Here is a 15,143-nt window from a genome sequence, read left to right on the forward strand (position 1 = left end):
CATGTAGATATACTTCTCTAAAGCAGGGAGATTGCATTCCGTTTGTATAAAAAAAAACTTGTGGGCAGAAAACGGAAGTTCCTGTACAACTTCACAAAATGGTACTACTAGGAGTAGCGTATACAGTTTTCATGGGTTCAGAATAATTCCTCCTGGTGGTGGAGGAAGATTTTTATTGCACGTGAAAAAGAGAAAACTCATTAGCATATAATTAATTAACCCAATTAAGAGGCAATTGTGTATTTGACCCTTTTTTGAAAGCTAAGTACCAATTTGACCCTCTTTTTTCAACTTTGCTTATTTGACCTTTCTTTTCAAAATTGAAGATACGGTATGACTTTATTCTGTTAAGGGCTTCTAACGGTGTTAACTGAAGCACAAAAGGTCCCTTTTGCCCTTACTCATTTGACCCTATTACATGTGGGACCCACCTGTCAGTTCTCTCTTCTCCTCTCCTCTCTTCTTCTTCTGACGCCGCCTCCTTTCATTCCTCCGCGTCGCTTCTTCCCTTCGGCGCCGGCTGCCGTCGCCGCCGCCCCTCCCTCCCTTCTTCGCGCACCAACCTCCGCCTCCCTCCCCGCTGCGCGCGGACGCCGACGCCCACTGTCGTTGCCTTTCGCCGGCGCCGGCCTCTGCCTCCCTCCCCGCGCGCCGATGCAGACGCCGCTGCCGCCGCCGCCAGGCCCGGCTTCCCTCCCTCCCTTCGCCGGCGCCGGCCTCCGCCTCCCTCCCCGCGCACCGATGCAGATGCCGCCGCCGCCGTCTCCGTCGCCAGGCCCGGCTCCCCTTCCTTCCCGCGCTGCACGCCAGCCTCCGCCTCCCTCCCTGCTGCGCGCGTCGACGCCGCCGCCGAGTGCCGCCGCCGCAACTCGCTTGCAGGAGAGAGAGACATGGAGAGACATGTGGATAGGGCTAGAGATGGGTATGGTTTCTAAGAGTATTTTGGGTATTATGAATTTTAATTATATTTTATTTTTTTTTAAATCAAATCTTAACGGTGTTAAGAATACAGGGTCAGATGGAAGGTTCGTTTTTTTAAAAGCAGGGTCAAATAAGCAAACTAAAAAAAGTAGAGTCAAATTGATAGTTAGACTTTAAAACATGGTCAAATAATCAATTGTCCCATTAATTAAATATTAAATACTACCTCCGTCCTAAAATAAGTGCAGTCGTGGGGAACCTTGTCAGACGTTCGACTGTTCGTCTTATTTAAAAAATTTATGAAAAATTTGAAAAAAATTAGTGACACATAAAGTACTGTTCATATTTTATCATCTAATAACAACAAAAATACTAATCATAAAAAAATTTTAAATAAGACGAACGGTCAAAAGTTAAACATGAACAGTGCAAAACTGTACTTATTTTAGGACGGAGGGAGTATTATATACTTAAAAATAAATTTATTTATATTTTTAAAATAACTTTTATATAGAAAATTTTTGAAAACATGCTAACGAAAAAAAAATGAAGTTTAAAGTTGAAGAAAATTTAAGTTTAGAGTTGAAGAAAAGAACCAGGCCTAGAAACGGAGACGACAACAAATTCCACGGATAACGACAAGTTAAGCATATGCGTTACAGGCGAAGCATCTACTGCTAACGTACAAGGTGAGCTTTTACATGATTAGTCATCTCGTGAGCTTAAATAAATTACAGCTAAACACATGACATGGAGTAACCGAGTAACTACATATACATGGGTAAAGAAAAGATTCATTAGGACAGGATTGGTCTGTGCATCCTCCTGACATTTTGACTGGCTGTTGCCACATATCCTCTTTACGGGCGTACCCGGACCCACTCGTACCGGCCATCCATCGGAGCGTCCTTGACGATGTCATAGTTGTACCTTTAACACAGCCAAAAGATACAAACGTTATTACTACAACACGGGTTATTGTTGCCCTGGCAGCATTTTGAACACTACTAACTACTCCTCCACTAATAGTACTTCACATTTGGCAAACCCTCGAACTGGCAAAACAGGAAAAAAGAACCAATTTATTTTTCAAAATTTTGGGGCAGTGGTGGCATGAAAACTCTACAGCCTGTCCCAGTTGGAGAACATCAGCACAGGCTGAACCAGCTGGATTTTTTTAAGAAAAGAGAAGTCCACTTGGAGTTGAGAAGCCAGGATTACGATGGAGAAAAGGTATTGTTGTTCGAGCTATCCCATGATCTCTAGAGCTCCAAGTATTTTAGAGACCTGATCAGGATGCCAAGACTCCAAGCTGTGCAGTAACTTTGTTAGGTTCTACACTAGCAGCTGAGCAGCATTCCTTCCAAAAAAGCAGAACTCCATTTGGCATAATAGAATAAGGCTGTGTTTAGTTCCACGTCAAAATTAAAAGTTTAAAGAAATTAGAACGATGTAAAGAAAAATTTAAAAATTTATGTGTGTAAGAAAATTCGATGTGACAGAAAAGTTAAAAGTTTGAAAAAAAAAAGTTCGGGATCTAAACGGTGCCTAAGCATACAAAAAGCAAGAGAAAAATACAGAGGAAACCACAAGCCCAGAGGCATGTACAGTAACCCCATTTGGCGTTTTTACTGTCTGCGAGTGCAACAACACCACACTGACAAGCTGCACTTCGCGAGCTTCAGCAGCAGCGGAAAATTTTACAGGCCCACTGCCGTGCCGATGCTGCGAGTGCAAGGGCTATAGCTATATAAATCCCCGAGAAAACCAAACCTTACGGTCACAGAAAGGCCACAGCTCGCTCGCGCTGAGACGATGTCACCGTGCGATGCTGCCGTAATGTACTTAGTACTCACTTGGCCGCGAAGCGCCGCGCCACGCTGCTCTCCGCCGCGGCGAGGAAGGCCTCCACCTCCTCCTCCGGCGGCGACCTCCCCTTCTTCGCCTTCCTGGGCCTGCAGTGAACGCACGCGCGTGACGTGATAACATGTCAGGAAGAGGAAGAAGGGACGACGGGGAAGATTGAGAGAGGCGCACATGTCGACGACGCACGCATTGTCGCCGTCGCGCTTGCCGCAGCTCGACGCCGCTGGCTGCACCGCCGTCACGGTGGCGGCCGCGGCAGCCATGTGCTGTGCTCCTCCTCTAATGATCCCTCCCTCCCTCCCTCCCTTATGCTAATGCTAATGCTAATGCGGTCGTGGGCTCGTGGCAGTGGGTGTTATGGAGGGGGGGTATTACGGGGCGGGGTTGGATGGGACGGGAGGAGATAACGATAGGATTAGGTAGGAGAGGAGACGGGACGGTGGTAGCTGCTTAGCTTATGGGCGGAGAGGAGTGTGTGTGTCTGTGTGTGCGGTGTGGTGGGCGTCGTGGACTCGCGGGCGCGGCGCGCGAGACTCCTCCCGCCGCGGGTAGTTTTAACGGCAGCGCGCGTACGTGTACGCGCGGGGCCTAGCGTGCGGCCTAGTGGTGTGCTGTCACCGCTCGTCACGACCTGTACTTGGGTCGGGTGGCTGCCGCCACGCGCCCCCCCGTGCCCCCGTGGGTTGGAGCGGAAACAGTATGCGAGCCGCGCGGTTGGGTCGCTGGCTGCGTGCGGACTGGGACTCTGGGAGTGGAGGATGGCTGGTTGGTGAGTTGCGGTGGGGGAGTGGCGTGCGTGAAGAACGGGAGGCGCCCGTGGGTGGGGGGTGAACAGAACACAGAACAGGTGAGGTGACGGCAGATTGGCAAGTATAATTGGGCGATGCACATAAGATTCTGCTGCGGATAATTGGGTGGCATCACAGTTGATCATATAAGATTCTTTAATGATATGGATGGAAGAGAGAGAGAGAGAACGGGAGGAGGACAAAGATTGAATAGTTGGTGTAGTAGGATTTCAAAGCCTGGGGGAAGTTCTTGGATGAACACGGACGGAGTTTTACATCCTCTCTGTCATGGACTCATGGTGTCCTGGAACTGTCACTGCTTTGTCAGACGTTCGCCTATAATTCACTCGACTCGAGTAGTCCAGTCCACATGTGTTTCATCTTTGTCAATTGTCATGCGTTCGTTTTTCTTTCTCGTTGCCTTTCAGAAACGTCCTAAAAACATTAAAACAATATGGAGGGAAAAGAAAAATCTGTCAGTTGCATGTTATGTGGTCAATTCGATCCGACGGCTGCTAATCAACTCTTGAATTCACATCCAACGGACGAGCCAATGAGGACGACCTAAATCCCTAGTCGGGCGATTCCCCAATCCCCATCAACTCCGCCGGGGCGCCGCCCCTCCCCTCCTCCTCTCTGCCCGTCGGCTGCGCCGCCGCACCGGCCGCCGCCTCGACCAGCGGTTGACGGCGGCCCAGGTTCGGAAACCATTCACGTACCCCGCATCGGCCGCACCTCCCCTCGCCGCCTCGCGCGTCGCAACTTCGCCGCGCAAGCAGTCGACCCTGCGATCCACAAGGCTGCATCGGCCGTCAAGACCTTCGCCGTTATTTTGCTTGTCGGTGATAGTTGCTAACCTCCGTATCTGTTTTCTTAGAATTGTTCTTGCTGCTGCAAAATCGTGTGTAGAACTTGTCTCGATCAGCGGAGCAGTTTCTTCTATATACTACGATGAATTGATGAAGTGGCTGGATACTGACATGTGCAGATGCCGAAGGACAGACGTTGCTAGGTTGTGATGATTACGATTAAACTCGATGTTAAGTAATTTTGCACTCATCTGATGATTTTAGGTCAAAACCCGAAATTTGTACTTCAGTTTAGGCAATCCCACCCACAGGGTCAACCTATTTGTGAGGTTGCTAATCCCTTCAGTAGGCACTTTATTTTTGCCCCAAGTTTGGAAAGAGTAGATCATTATATCACCATATTTAAAGTCATGCTATGAATCTATAATCTTGCAATAAGTGCCCTCTGCGGCCCTGTTCTTTTTGGCTACTTTATTTGATCATGCCTCTAAAAATATGTTTTCTCGAAAACTTTCTTCTACTGCATTGTTTAAACCACATTTTCTAAGCTATTTTTAAGTTTATTTCTTAAAATGTTTAGTTTATCCATATAATCAATTAGATAATCTGTGAAAACAATATGCAATGCCAAATGTAAAATTGTAACAGATCTGTGACTATAAACTCAAGAGTCCCAATCTGAATCTGTCCCCCTCAATGGAAAGATTGTGTCATGACATTGCAAAATCTTAAGCAATATACCAGTTCTTTAAACTGCCTTGGTTTTTTAGAAGTTATATTTCAGAGAGGTGCTCCTATGCACCTTCTTTCAGATTTGCACAAATGTTATGTTATTACGATTCTGCTTAAGTCATAATACTTCTGCCGCAGAAGGTTATGAGACATAAATTACATACTTTTTTTTGTTCCATGTTTGCTGAACCACTTTTTTTTTCCCTTGCCCAGTCTAGAGACAGTTATTCAGACATGCTTGAAGGAGGCAACTTTTCCAACCAGGAGACCTTGTACGAAGTTCTATCCGTGAGGAAAGATGCTACATATGATGAAATTCGTGCAGCATATAAGTCTGCTGTACTAAATACACATCCTGACAAAGCACAGATGGCTCTCAATCCATTGGTGTCTTCCAGTGAGCGAAATGAATTTCTCAGTGTGCAAAAGGCATGGGAAATCCTACGTTATCCCAAATCTAGAGCAGAATATGATAAGCAACTGCAATCTTCCCGACAGAACCTTGAAATTGTTGCAACTGAAATTGAAATTGATGACATGATCGTTGAAAGTACTGCTGATTCTGTGGAGCTTTTGTATCCTTGTAGGTGTGGTGATTATTTCTCAATCACTTCACGTGAACTTGGTCAGATTGGAATTTCAGTCAGGGAGGACGGAGAGATGGAATTGCACACTTCTGATTCTGTTCCATCATCTGTTGTTCTTGGCTGTGGCTCATGTTCTCTTAAGGCACGATTGGTTACAAATAAAACTTGATGGTAATTTTTTTTTGTTTGCATCTATCAGTATGCTTGCCAGCAAAGATCAATATAAAGATGCTACCTCCTATTCTTCGAAGAATTCGGCGTGCACATGGAACGTACATTGCTGTTTAAAAATGAAATTCTGGAAGAATGTACCTCTGATCATCCTCAATGCAGTGTGACCAATGAAATTTTGTAGTACTACATGTAAGCTCTGTTGGTTGTAGGGTTATAAATGACATTTTGACCGTTGTAATCAGCTAACCACCTTTTGTCAATTCAGGCCGCAGCGAATTAAAGGTGCTTATCTGGTGATTAATACATGTCTTTTGGTAAATCTTGACTGATTTATTGCTTGCATCAGTCAATTTGTACACCAGCACAACAGCTACATGAATGCTTACCGTTTTATTAGGTTTGAAAAGTGATGTTATTTAGCCGTCTAAACTCTATAGCCTCTTGTCTTGACAAGTGACAAGAACCCGTTGTTAGTTGCCGACTTGCCGTCCTTGCTGTAATTTATCGTTTAGTAGTATCTGTACTGCTAAGCAAGGACGGCATCCTATACAGAACAGTTGTGCCGTATTCTAATGATAAACTGATGATGAATAATCTATCACCCATCAGCATTATTATCCAGTTGTCTGTAAAGTTATATCTGCCGTTAGCGGTAAGTCATCTGTACAAAGACGGTGGTCACATTGCTCATCTATTTTACTTGCGTTGCATTTTTGTATATATTCTGCATGTGCGTGCACTGCTTGCCATGTACGGCAAAGCATTTGCGTATTGACAAGTGCCGAAGCCAACTTACTTGATTACATCCATTCGTTTCAAAATATAAGGATATTTGGAATCTAAATTTTGTATCGTGGGAAATCTAAATTTTGTATCCCAGTATAACAAGGATTTCTGTGTTGATTCCCATAATTCCCATCGCTTCAATGATTTCAAAGCCAATCAGATGGCTAGAAAGAAAATCTAAGCAATTCAAAATTCAAAAATTAACAATTGAAGTGACTTAAAATTCCTTTTGACCTTACTCTAGTATTTGCTAAACAATTTAGAAATTAGTATATTTTGGAACCGAGGGAGTTACACCTAAACTTAATTTGTACAATCCAAGTTGTCCTAAAACCTAATAAAACTGAGCAAATGAAAACTACATAAATACACTTACTGTCTTCATTAATCATTACTACTACTATACTTCAGAGGTACAGTACTAACTTGTAGATCATAAAAAGGTAGGTAGTGCACTAAAAAAATCGAAGCATTTCATCTTGAGAATCGTATTCTCACTTAACAATATCCTTCACATATTCTAGAGGCAAGCCAAAAGGCAAGAGAAATTTAACTCTGCCCAATTGATCTCCCATCCCAATGCTCCTGAAAGCTACACGCCATATCTCTTGAACTAGAAGTTCTTCGCATGCAAGTTCTAGAGTGCATCTCTCCTTAGTGCTCCATGACCTCATCGTCGTTGAGAAGTGAGAACCCTATGCGAGGTAGCCTTCGTCCTGCCTCGCCTCACACTTGGCATAGCAGTTTGGTGCGAGGTTGGTTTAGCGTTTGCTTTAAGAGAGCCGCGAAAACAACGGCCATGAGCGGCGCGAGCGCACGCACTCGAGCATTTCGCCGGCCACGACGAGCTCGCTTTGCCTGAGCTCGCCGTGGAAGCAACCGGCAAAAGAGAAAAAACGAGCGTGATCTGACGCAGCCACCACAACTGCAAGCAAACACGGTTATATAGCTTGGAACTATGCGTTGATGAGTAGTACGTTGCACGGTTATTTTCTCCCCTGAATTTAGTGCTGCGTGGGGGTGTGGAGAAGAAGGCAAATTTATCCCAACGGCGACGTTTCACCGGAAAAGTGTACCCGGTTTGGTACAGGCCTGGAGCTGGGAGCCTTGTGGATTAAAGAACAAGTACGTGTTGCAGTTGTAGTTGTGATCTTGTTGAGGTGTTGAGGCGAATACTGTTTACTAATGATGCGATTTAATTCCCTTCACTTTGAACTAGCTGGTTGGCCCGCGCAATTGCACGGCTAGCACCCAAACAAAATCATATATTTTTTTAAGTATGATTTTACTTAAAATTTATTAAATAGCTATCTCATTGTCTTAAGACTTTAAAAGACCAAATCTTATCATCATCATGTTTCTAATTATATAGTTTTTAAAAGTCACACCAGTTGCTACCCCTTATGTCTCATCTCCTTCTTTATTTGCTTGCTCGATCTACCACTATTTCTATTCATTCTTATTGGAACCTTTAAAAATTGGATTTTATAGTTTTTAGAGTTTATTGTCACGTTGGGTTTCATTTTTATAATTTCTAGATGTCCCATCAAACGTTGCTATTATACTCCTCTACGACACGTCCACTGTCTTATCTCTTTATTGTCATTGAGAATTTAAAAATCGAACATAATTATCGTTTAAGTTCATTTTTACTTTTTAGAAGTCCCGCCAAACCGTTAGCGGCTTTGCCATTGTAATCCTCTACGGCTCGCCCGCTGCCTCCCTTCTTTATTTCATTTTGATTTTAAAATCGAACATGATTATCATTGGTTTTTTTTACTTTTCAGAAGTTCCGAACCTTTAAAAATTGGACTTGTAGTTTTATTTTTAATAATTTTTAGAAGTGCCATCAAACGATGTCACTGTGTCCCTGATCTACAGCCCGTCCGCCACCTACTCTTTATTGTCATTGTGATTCTAAAAATTGTTTTTTTTTTACTTTCTAGAAGTCCCGGCAACCGCCTTACTCGTTTGCTTCACGGCCTCCCTGACGTCTCTCCTTTTAATCGTCATTAGGATTCTATTTGGTGTTTTATTAACAATTTTTATATGTCATATCAACCGCCACCACTCTACTCATTTATAGGCATGTTACTTAATATATCTCGTCATGTGTTTCAGATGGTCTTTTATTTTAATAATCTTTATTTTTATCAAAAGTTTTAGTTATTTATAAATTGTATTCCTAATTGAAATCTTATTTTTCTTGTTCTAATTTTAGAATTTTTTTTTAAAAAAATATTTAATACCTTATTGTGTTATTTTAATGTTTTTATTTTTTATTTTCGATTTCAGTTGTTTCAAAATTGTATTCCTACTTGAACTCTCTTTTATTGTTTTCTAACTTTGGATATTATTTTATTTTTTATTCTAAATTTTATTGCTTCACGGCCTCCCTGACGTCTCTCCTTTTAATCGTCATTAAGATTCTATTTGGTGTTTTATTAACAATTTTTATATGTCATATCAACCGCCACCACTCTACTCCTTTATAGGTATGTTACTTAATATATCTCGTCATGTGTTTTAGATGGCCTTTTATTTTAATAATCTTTATTTTTATCAAAAATTTTAGTTATTTATAAATTGTATTCCTAATTGAAATCTTATTTTTCTTTTTCTAATTTTAGAATTTTTTTAAAAAAATTATTTAATCCCGTCTTGTGTTATTTTAATGTTTTTATTTTTTTATTTTCAATTTCAGTTATTTTAAAATTGTATTCCTACTTGAACTCTCTTTTATTGTTTTCTAACTTTGGATATTATTTTATTTTTTATTCTAAATTTTAATTAATCTCGTATTGGGTTCTTATATGGATTCTTTTTTCAGTATGCTTATTTTTAATTCCAAATTTCAGCTAATTTTAAATTGTATTCCTACTTGAACTCTTCTTTTATTTTCTTTTTCTAATTTTAGATTTATTTATTTTTATTCTGAATTTTACTTAATCTTGTATTGGGTTCTTATATGAACTCTTCTTTTAATATTCCTTATTTTTAATACCGAATTTCAGCTATTTTTAAATTGTATTCCTACTTGGACTCTTATTTCCTTTTCTAATTTTGGATTTTATTTTATTTTTATTTTGAATTTTGATTAATTTCGTATTGGGTTCTTATATGGAAATTTCTTTCAATATTGCTTATTTTTAATTCCGAATTTTAGCTATTTTTAAATTGTATTTATATTCTCCTTTCCTTTTCTAATTTTGGATTTTATTTTATTTTTATTTTGAATTTTGATTAATCACGTATTGGGTTCCTATATGGACTCCTCTTTCCATATTGCATATTTTTAATTCCGAATTTCAGCTATTTTTAATTGTATTTCTACTTTGACTCTTCTTTTCTTTTTCTCCGATTAATGTGGGAATTTCTAGCCCCCACGGCGAACGTGGTGCCTTTGTTTCGAGCTGTCTTAATAATATAATAGATAGATAGATAGATAGATTCCAGGCCGATTGGGAGATTGCAACTGAAAATCTCAAAAGTATGGTCATTCTCAATTCGTCACACTGACAGAACGACAAATAACCCACTCAAACATTACTCCTACTGGCGAAACATGTAGTAGTACCTGTATACCAAGACTATATAACCATAAAAATTTTAGTGGTCGAATGTTATTTGGAATAAACGCAACACACCACAGTTTGCAGTGTACTGTCGAGATCAAATATTTCTTACTTAGCCTTCAACCCAAAGGATTACAAGTTACACATGCTCCAATACCGATCAAGTAGTGAGCCTCTAGCTCCTTTTAAGTTGCAGGGCACTTGTCATGCACGTCCACATCCCCCTCTTCGTCCTCCCGAAAACCCATTCTCCAATCTCCACACGGTGAACCCACCATTTATACGCACAACGCATCGATTCGATCGCATGAACGATCGCCACAAGCAACTGGATTGATCGATCGATCGATCGTGAGGAACAAACAATGCCTTGCCTGGCACAGGAGTATCATCCCAAGCTACCAGCCACCAATCACTACTGCAAGTCCCTCTCCTCCCTCATCAGGGAGACCTACGCCCACTGCCATGTCCCCTGCGCCAGGATCCCCGCCGCCGGCTGGAGCTCCGGCGACGACAGCGACGACGATGACAGCTTGCTCGACGAAGTGCTCGACACCAAGCAGGTTCGCATCAGCTGCAGCCAGCAGCAGCAGCAGCACAAGATAATTCGCAAACAGAAAACTACAAGTCTACATCTAGCTAGTTCTTGATCATCGATCCACGTGTTTTTGTGTTCTTGCGATTGATGGTGCAGGTGATCATGAACGAGATGAGGAACCGGCAGATGAAGAAGAGGGCGAGGTGCAGCCTGGATTCCCCGATGTCGAGCCCGTTCGTCTGGTCGTTCACGCCGCTCGACCCGAGGAGCGTTCTGGAGAAGTTTCCGAGTCCCAAGGAGTCGGTAACGGAGGAGGAGAAGACGACGGGCAAGGAGGAGGAGGTAGGCGGCGACGCCGACGACGAGAGCGAGGCGTTCTTCTCGGTGAAGAGCTTCTTCTCGCGCAGCACGAGCCGTGGCGCGACCGTGGCGTCGTCGGCGTTCGCCGCCGTGGACCCGCCGCCTCCCCTGCTGTCGCCGGCGAAGTGGGAGGGGCTCCGTGACTGCGAGGGGTGGCCGTTCGGGCTGTGCCGCCTCCCCGGCCCCGCCGTCCTGCCGCTGCCGCCGCTGCCCAGCACGCCGGCCGACTCGTGGCAGTGGCGCAAGTGCAGCAGCAACCTCGCCGGGAGCCCGGCTCCAGCTTACAGTTACAAGACTACTCCGAGTAGGAGCAGCAGCTGAACTTTGTCGAAGCTATTAGCCAAGACGAACCTTTTTAACCGTCCATTCTAGCAAGCGGCAACGCTGCGGCGGGCATGCGACGATGAATGCGAGATTTTCACTCAGGTATAGTTAACCTCGTTGTGTGGAGAGATCGATATGATGATGTGAGAGTGTGCTTCTTGTAATCTTGTTGGTTTCCGTTTGGATTTTTGGAACAACATGCAATTTGGTTTGCATGTATTGGTGTAATCGTGTCGTATACTCGTGTACTCCTGTGTGCTGAATAACTCGGATGAACCTTGAGATTTTTCAGAGCTGCATGTTGTTCAGAGTTCAGAACCCTCACTCACTTCACTCCCTCTAGCTAGAATTTCAGAATCCTTCTGCTTTCTTTGAACGACTCGCATGAGATGGTGCGAAGTTTTATTGATAGAGCAGGAAAAAATTACAAGATTACAACCCTGAAGGGTCGTAACCAGGAAAAAGAAAAAAATATACCATCACCCACGCATTGACAGCGCCAACACACAAACCCAGAAGAAGGCACCCACACATTGACATTGAAGTTCTGCTTTCTTTGCATCTGATTTTTTGGATGGTTTTTGCTTTCTGAAAAAAAAAAGTCTTTCTGTAATTTTAGCAAAGCAGTTCTTTGTACCATCTGGATGATAGAATGAGCTAAAGACAGAACTTTGCTGCATTGCAGCACAAATGTAAAAGCGAGGCAGGAGCGCACGGTTGGTTAACTTTACTCGATGACATGTCAACTCAAATGATACGACCAAAAGGAAAAGGAGAATCGCTAGTAGTAAAAAGCAGTGGCATCTGATGAAGAATTTGCTTGGAGGGACCAAGCACTCCAGTACTGACGGCACACTCGACAATGCTACAGACCACAGTCTACAGCTCTCGATGCTACAGTATTGCAATCCAATGGGACCAATCCTGTGCAAATTGAAAGGTCAGAATTCAGAAACCCAGTGAATTTTGGGTGAGCCAACATCCAGTCTAAGGGGGTGTCTCCCAAACACCCCCTAAATCCTAGTAAAGCAGTGGGTGCATGCAGAGTGGTCAGGGACACAACTTTGATTGTCAAAGGAGAAACATAAAGTGTTCAGTATTCCGGTGAACTGGATGAAACATAAAGCGATAAGGTCATACGGGTGGTTTTCCGGCTGCCCAGCTGCAAAACTCGTAAGGTGGACCATTATAAGAGCAAGTTCAATAGTATAGCCAACTACTACCTCCGACTCATCTATAACCAATCTAATAACTCATTCATACAATAGTTACATACTACACTATTAATACATGGTCCCACCTGTCATAGACACACTGTGTCTTGTAGTCCGTGCTACAGCTGGCTACAAATTTGTAGCCCGCTGCCCTTCTCTCTCCTCATTTATATCCTTAAAATATGTTTGCAGCTGGTTTGTAAACATATTTTAATAAGATAAAGGATGAGAGAGAAGAGCAGCGGGCTACAGATCTGTAGCTAGCTGCAGTGCGGACTCCAAGACAAGATGTGTGTATGACAGGTGTGACCATATATTAATAGTATAGTAAGCAACTATTATATGAATTGGCTATTAGATTAGCTATAGATAAGTTGGAGCCAGTAGTGGGCTATACTATTAAACTTGCTCTAACGGCTAAGATTGCATTGTTCTGCACATGTTTGTACAAGCGGCACTGCTGGTCTGCAACTCACTCAAGAGCAATAATGCCGACACTGGCAACACATGAATCATCAAGGAACTCCGGTCACTTGCAGAACTGAATTTCACAGTGAAGTGGTACTACAAGCTGGTGCATCGAAATTTGGGTCATAAGGTAAAGAAATAGTAGTAGCAGAGATATAAGATGATCCTTTGGAGGCTTTTAATAAAGGACTTCTTGCTCAATGATGAACTTCCTTACAAGAAATCACAACGAAATCTTCAGGGAAGAAAAGGGTCAACACTCACTATCAGGAACTCCATAACTCACCAGGTGTTGAGTAGTTCTGGTTAGAGTTTAGACCCTACTCCCTCCGTTTCATAATATAAGTCATTCTAGCATTTTTTTACATTTATGTTGATGTTATATGTCTAGATTCATTAACATCAATATGAATGTGAAAAATGTTAGAATGACTTACATTATGAAACGGAGGAAGTAGAAGATTAGGACTGGTTTCCTCGTGCAATCAACAAATCAAGAAGCTACCGGGATGGCATTGTAGCTAGACTGATAGAGCATCATATAGAGGTTAGAAGTTGTGGATTGTTTATGGCAGACAGTTGGGGTAGTCAATTACTCGAATTGATGGGAACAGTCCATTGTTTCTTTTTTCAAAGCATGGCTCATGATATCGTTTTCAATTGCATTTTTTAATGCTTTTCATATGATTTGACGATAAGTTGTTCCAAAAGTGATTTCCCTGTACAGAATTTGACGCATGGTCTCATAGTTGCCGCAGGGATGGAATTGATTTCAGCATGACATGTCGATGGATTTGCATATCTAACCGGCCATTTCAGTGCACTGTCATTTGTTAGTTCCATGGTGGACTCCATATCGTGTAAGATTTTACTGAAGATTGATGGCGAGGTAGATCTCATGGACGAAGCCAACTAATCACCAATTCGTCCTCAATTTCTTCACTATCCGTGTTCATTTGCTCATCAGATTATCGTTTGATCGAACAACCAGAAATAAAATGTAAACCAGCCAATTCATTGAGAGAGAGAGAGAGAGAGGTTGAGGCGGGTACTTGGGCGGCTGGGCATCGCCGAGCGGCAGAGGAGGCGAAGCGGGGAAGCGGGCCATGCGCGGGGATTCGCCGCAGCCGCCGGCTCCGGTCGTGGAGCTCGCCGGGGAAGGACGCCGGCTGATATCGCCGGAGAGGGGGTTTGGTTGCCGAAGCTTTTGTGGAGGACATCTCCACCGTAGAATCAGAAATAGGGGGCTCAGATTCCGTTCCGGCCTAACATGATTTTTGCCCGCCCACGTACGTGGAAAGGAATAAGTTCAGTTAATGACCCTCAAATGTGATCGAAATTTAATCAATAACCCTAAACTACAAAACCGGATATCTCGACCCCCAAACTCTTAAAGCCGGTGCAATTCAACTCCCTGGGCAGTTTTGGGAGGCGGTTTTGTTGCGTGGCAATATTGACCAAGTCTTCGTTACACATGGCGTTGACGTGGCACCTACGTGGCGGTAGAAATAAAAAATATGTGTGGGACCAATTAGTTATTCACACAAAAAAAAAGAAATGTGGGCCCACTGACATGTGGGCCCCATATGTCAGTCCTCCTTCCTCCTCCCTCACTCCCTTCTCTCTCTTTCTCTCCCCTTTTCCCCCTTCGGCCGGTGGCGCGCGGGGACTTCGGCGGCGACATTCGGCAGCGGCGGCGGTGGCAGCCGCGACAGCAACGCGGCGGATATCCGGCGGCAGCGCTGAGGCTGGGTGCGGAGGTCCTGCGGCGGCGCGGAGGCTAAGCGCGGAGATCCAAAGGCAGCGCGGAGGAGGAGGAGGCTCGCCGGCCCCTGGCCCCCTCCCGCTGCCGCCGCGGGCTCCCGCCCGCCCGCTCGCCGCCGCCGCTGGCCCCCATCCCACGCTGTCGAACGCCGCCGCCGCCGCCGGGCGCTCTCTGGTGATGGTGGCGGCGGTGGAGGAGGAGGAGGCTCACCGGCCCCTGGCCCTCTCCTGCCGCCG

General features: G+C 43.8%; 3 protein-coding genes and 1 long non-coding RNA gene across 9 annotated transcripts; 2 read left to right on the plus strand and 2 right to left on the minus strand.

Moving 5' to 3' along the window:
* Positions 1–1,523: 1,523 nt before the first annotated feature.
* Positions 1,524–3,201, minus strand: LOC4347280 (cyclin-dependent kinase inhibitor 6-like). Of its 3 annotated transcripts, none has more exons than XM_066303876.1 (3): positions 2,974–3,171; positions 2,778–2,876; positions 1,524–1,851 (listed from the first exon to the last, which is right to left on the minus strand). In XM_066303876.1, the coding sequence occupies exons 1-3, from the start codon at positions 3,048–3,050 to the stop codon at positions 1,782–1,784; spliced, it is 246 nt and encodes an 81-aa protein (XP_066159973.1). In that variant the 5' UTR covers positions 3,051–3,171; the 3' UTR covers positions 1,524–1,781. The 3 variants fall into 3 exon arrangements, with proteins under 3 accessions (XP_066159973.1, NP_001390757.1, NP_001390756.1); NM_001403828.1 differs by having other exon boundaries at positions 1,548–1,851; positions 2,959–3,112; NM_001403827.1 differs by lacking the exon at positions 1,524–1,851 and having other exon boundaries at positions 2,283–3,201.
* An 895-nt stretch (positions 3,202–4,096) lies between these two features.
* On the plus strand, positions 4,097–6,196 carry LOC4347281 (DPH4 homolog). Of its 4 annotated transcripts, none has more exons than XM_066303877.1 (3): positions 4,097–4,417; positions 4,564–4,587; positions 5,330–6,196. In XM_066303877.1, the coding sequence occupies exon 3, from the start codon at positions 5,351–5,353 to the stop codon at positions 5,870–5,872; it is 522 nt and encodes a 173-aa protein (XP_066159974.1). In that variant the 5' UTR covers positions 4,097–4,417; positions 4,564–4,587; positions 5,330–5,350; the 3' UTR covers positions 5,873–6,196. The 4 variants fall into 4 exon arrangements, with proteins under 4 accessions (XP_066159974.1, XP_015612507.1, XP_015612506.1 ...); XM_015757021.3 differs by having other exon boundaries at positions 4,097–4,413; XM_015757020.3 differs by lacking the exon at positions 4,564–4,587.
* Positions 6,197–10,396: 4,200 nt separating this feature from the next.
* Positions 10,397–11,759, plus strand: LOC4347282 (uncharacterized). The gene is made up of 2 exons (XM_015757017.3): positions 10,397–10,801; positions 10,933–11,759. The coding sequence occupies exons 1-2, from the start codon at positions 10,604–10,606 to the stop codon at positions 11,455–11,457; spliced, it is 723 nt and encodes a 240-aa protein (XP_015612503.1). The 5' UTR covers positions 10,397–10,603; the 3' UTR covers positions 11,458–11,759.
* On the minus strand, positions 11,391–14,345 carry LOC136351930 (uncharacterized). Its single transcript, XR_010735223.1, has 2 exons — positions 14,195–14,345; positions 11,391–12,048 (listed from the first exon to the last, which is right to left on the minus strand). It is a non-coding gene; the product is annotated as an uncharacterized lncRNA (long non-coding RNA).
* Between the last annotated feature and the right edge of the window lie 798 nt (positions 14,346–15,143).

This window comes from Oryza sativa, chromosome 9, assembly GCF_034140825.1.
Source record: "Oryza sativa Japonica Group chromosome 9, ASM3414082v1".
Lineage (NCBI taxonomy): Eukaryota > Viridiplantae > Streptophyta > Magnoliopsida > Poales > Poaceae > Oryza > Oryza sativa.

What these genes read in the sequence shown, in the direction of transcription:
- LOC4347280 (NM_001403827.1), bottom strand. Translation starts at nt 3,050, where the DNA reads ATGGCTGCCGCGGCCGCCACCGTGACGGCGGTGCAGCCAGCGGCGTCG.
- LOC4347281 (XM_066303877.1), top strand. Translation starts at nt 5,351, where the DNA reads ATGCTTGAAGGAGGCAACTTTTCCAACCAGGAGACCTTGTACGAAGTT.
- LOC4347282 (XM_015757017.3), top strand. Translation starts at nt 10,604, where the DNA reads ATGCCTTGCCTGGCACAGGAGTATCATCCCAAGCTACCAGCCACCAAT. An exon ending in AAGTGCTCGACACCAAGCAG is followed by an intron (nt 10,802 to 10,932) that starts GTTCGCATCAGC and finishes TTGATGGTGCAG; the next exon opens with GTGATCATGAACGAGATGAG.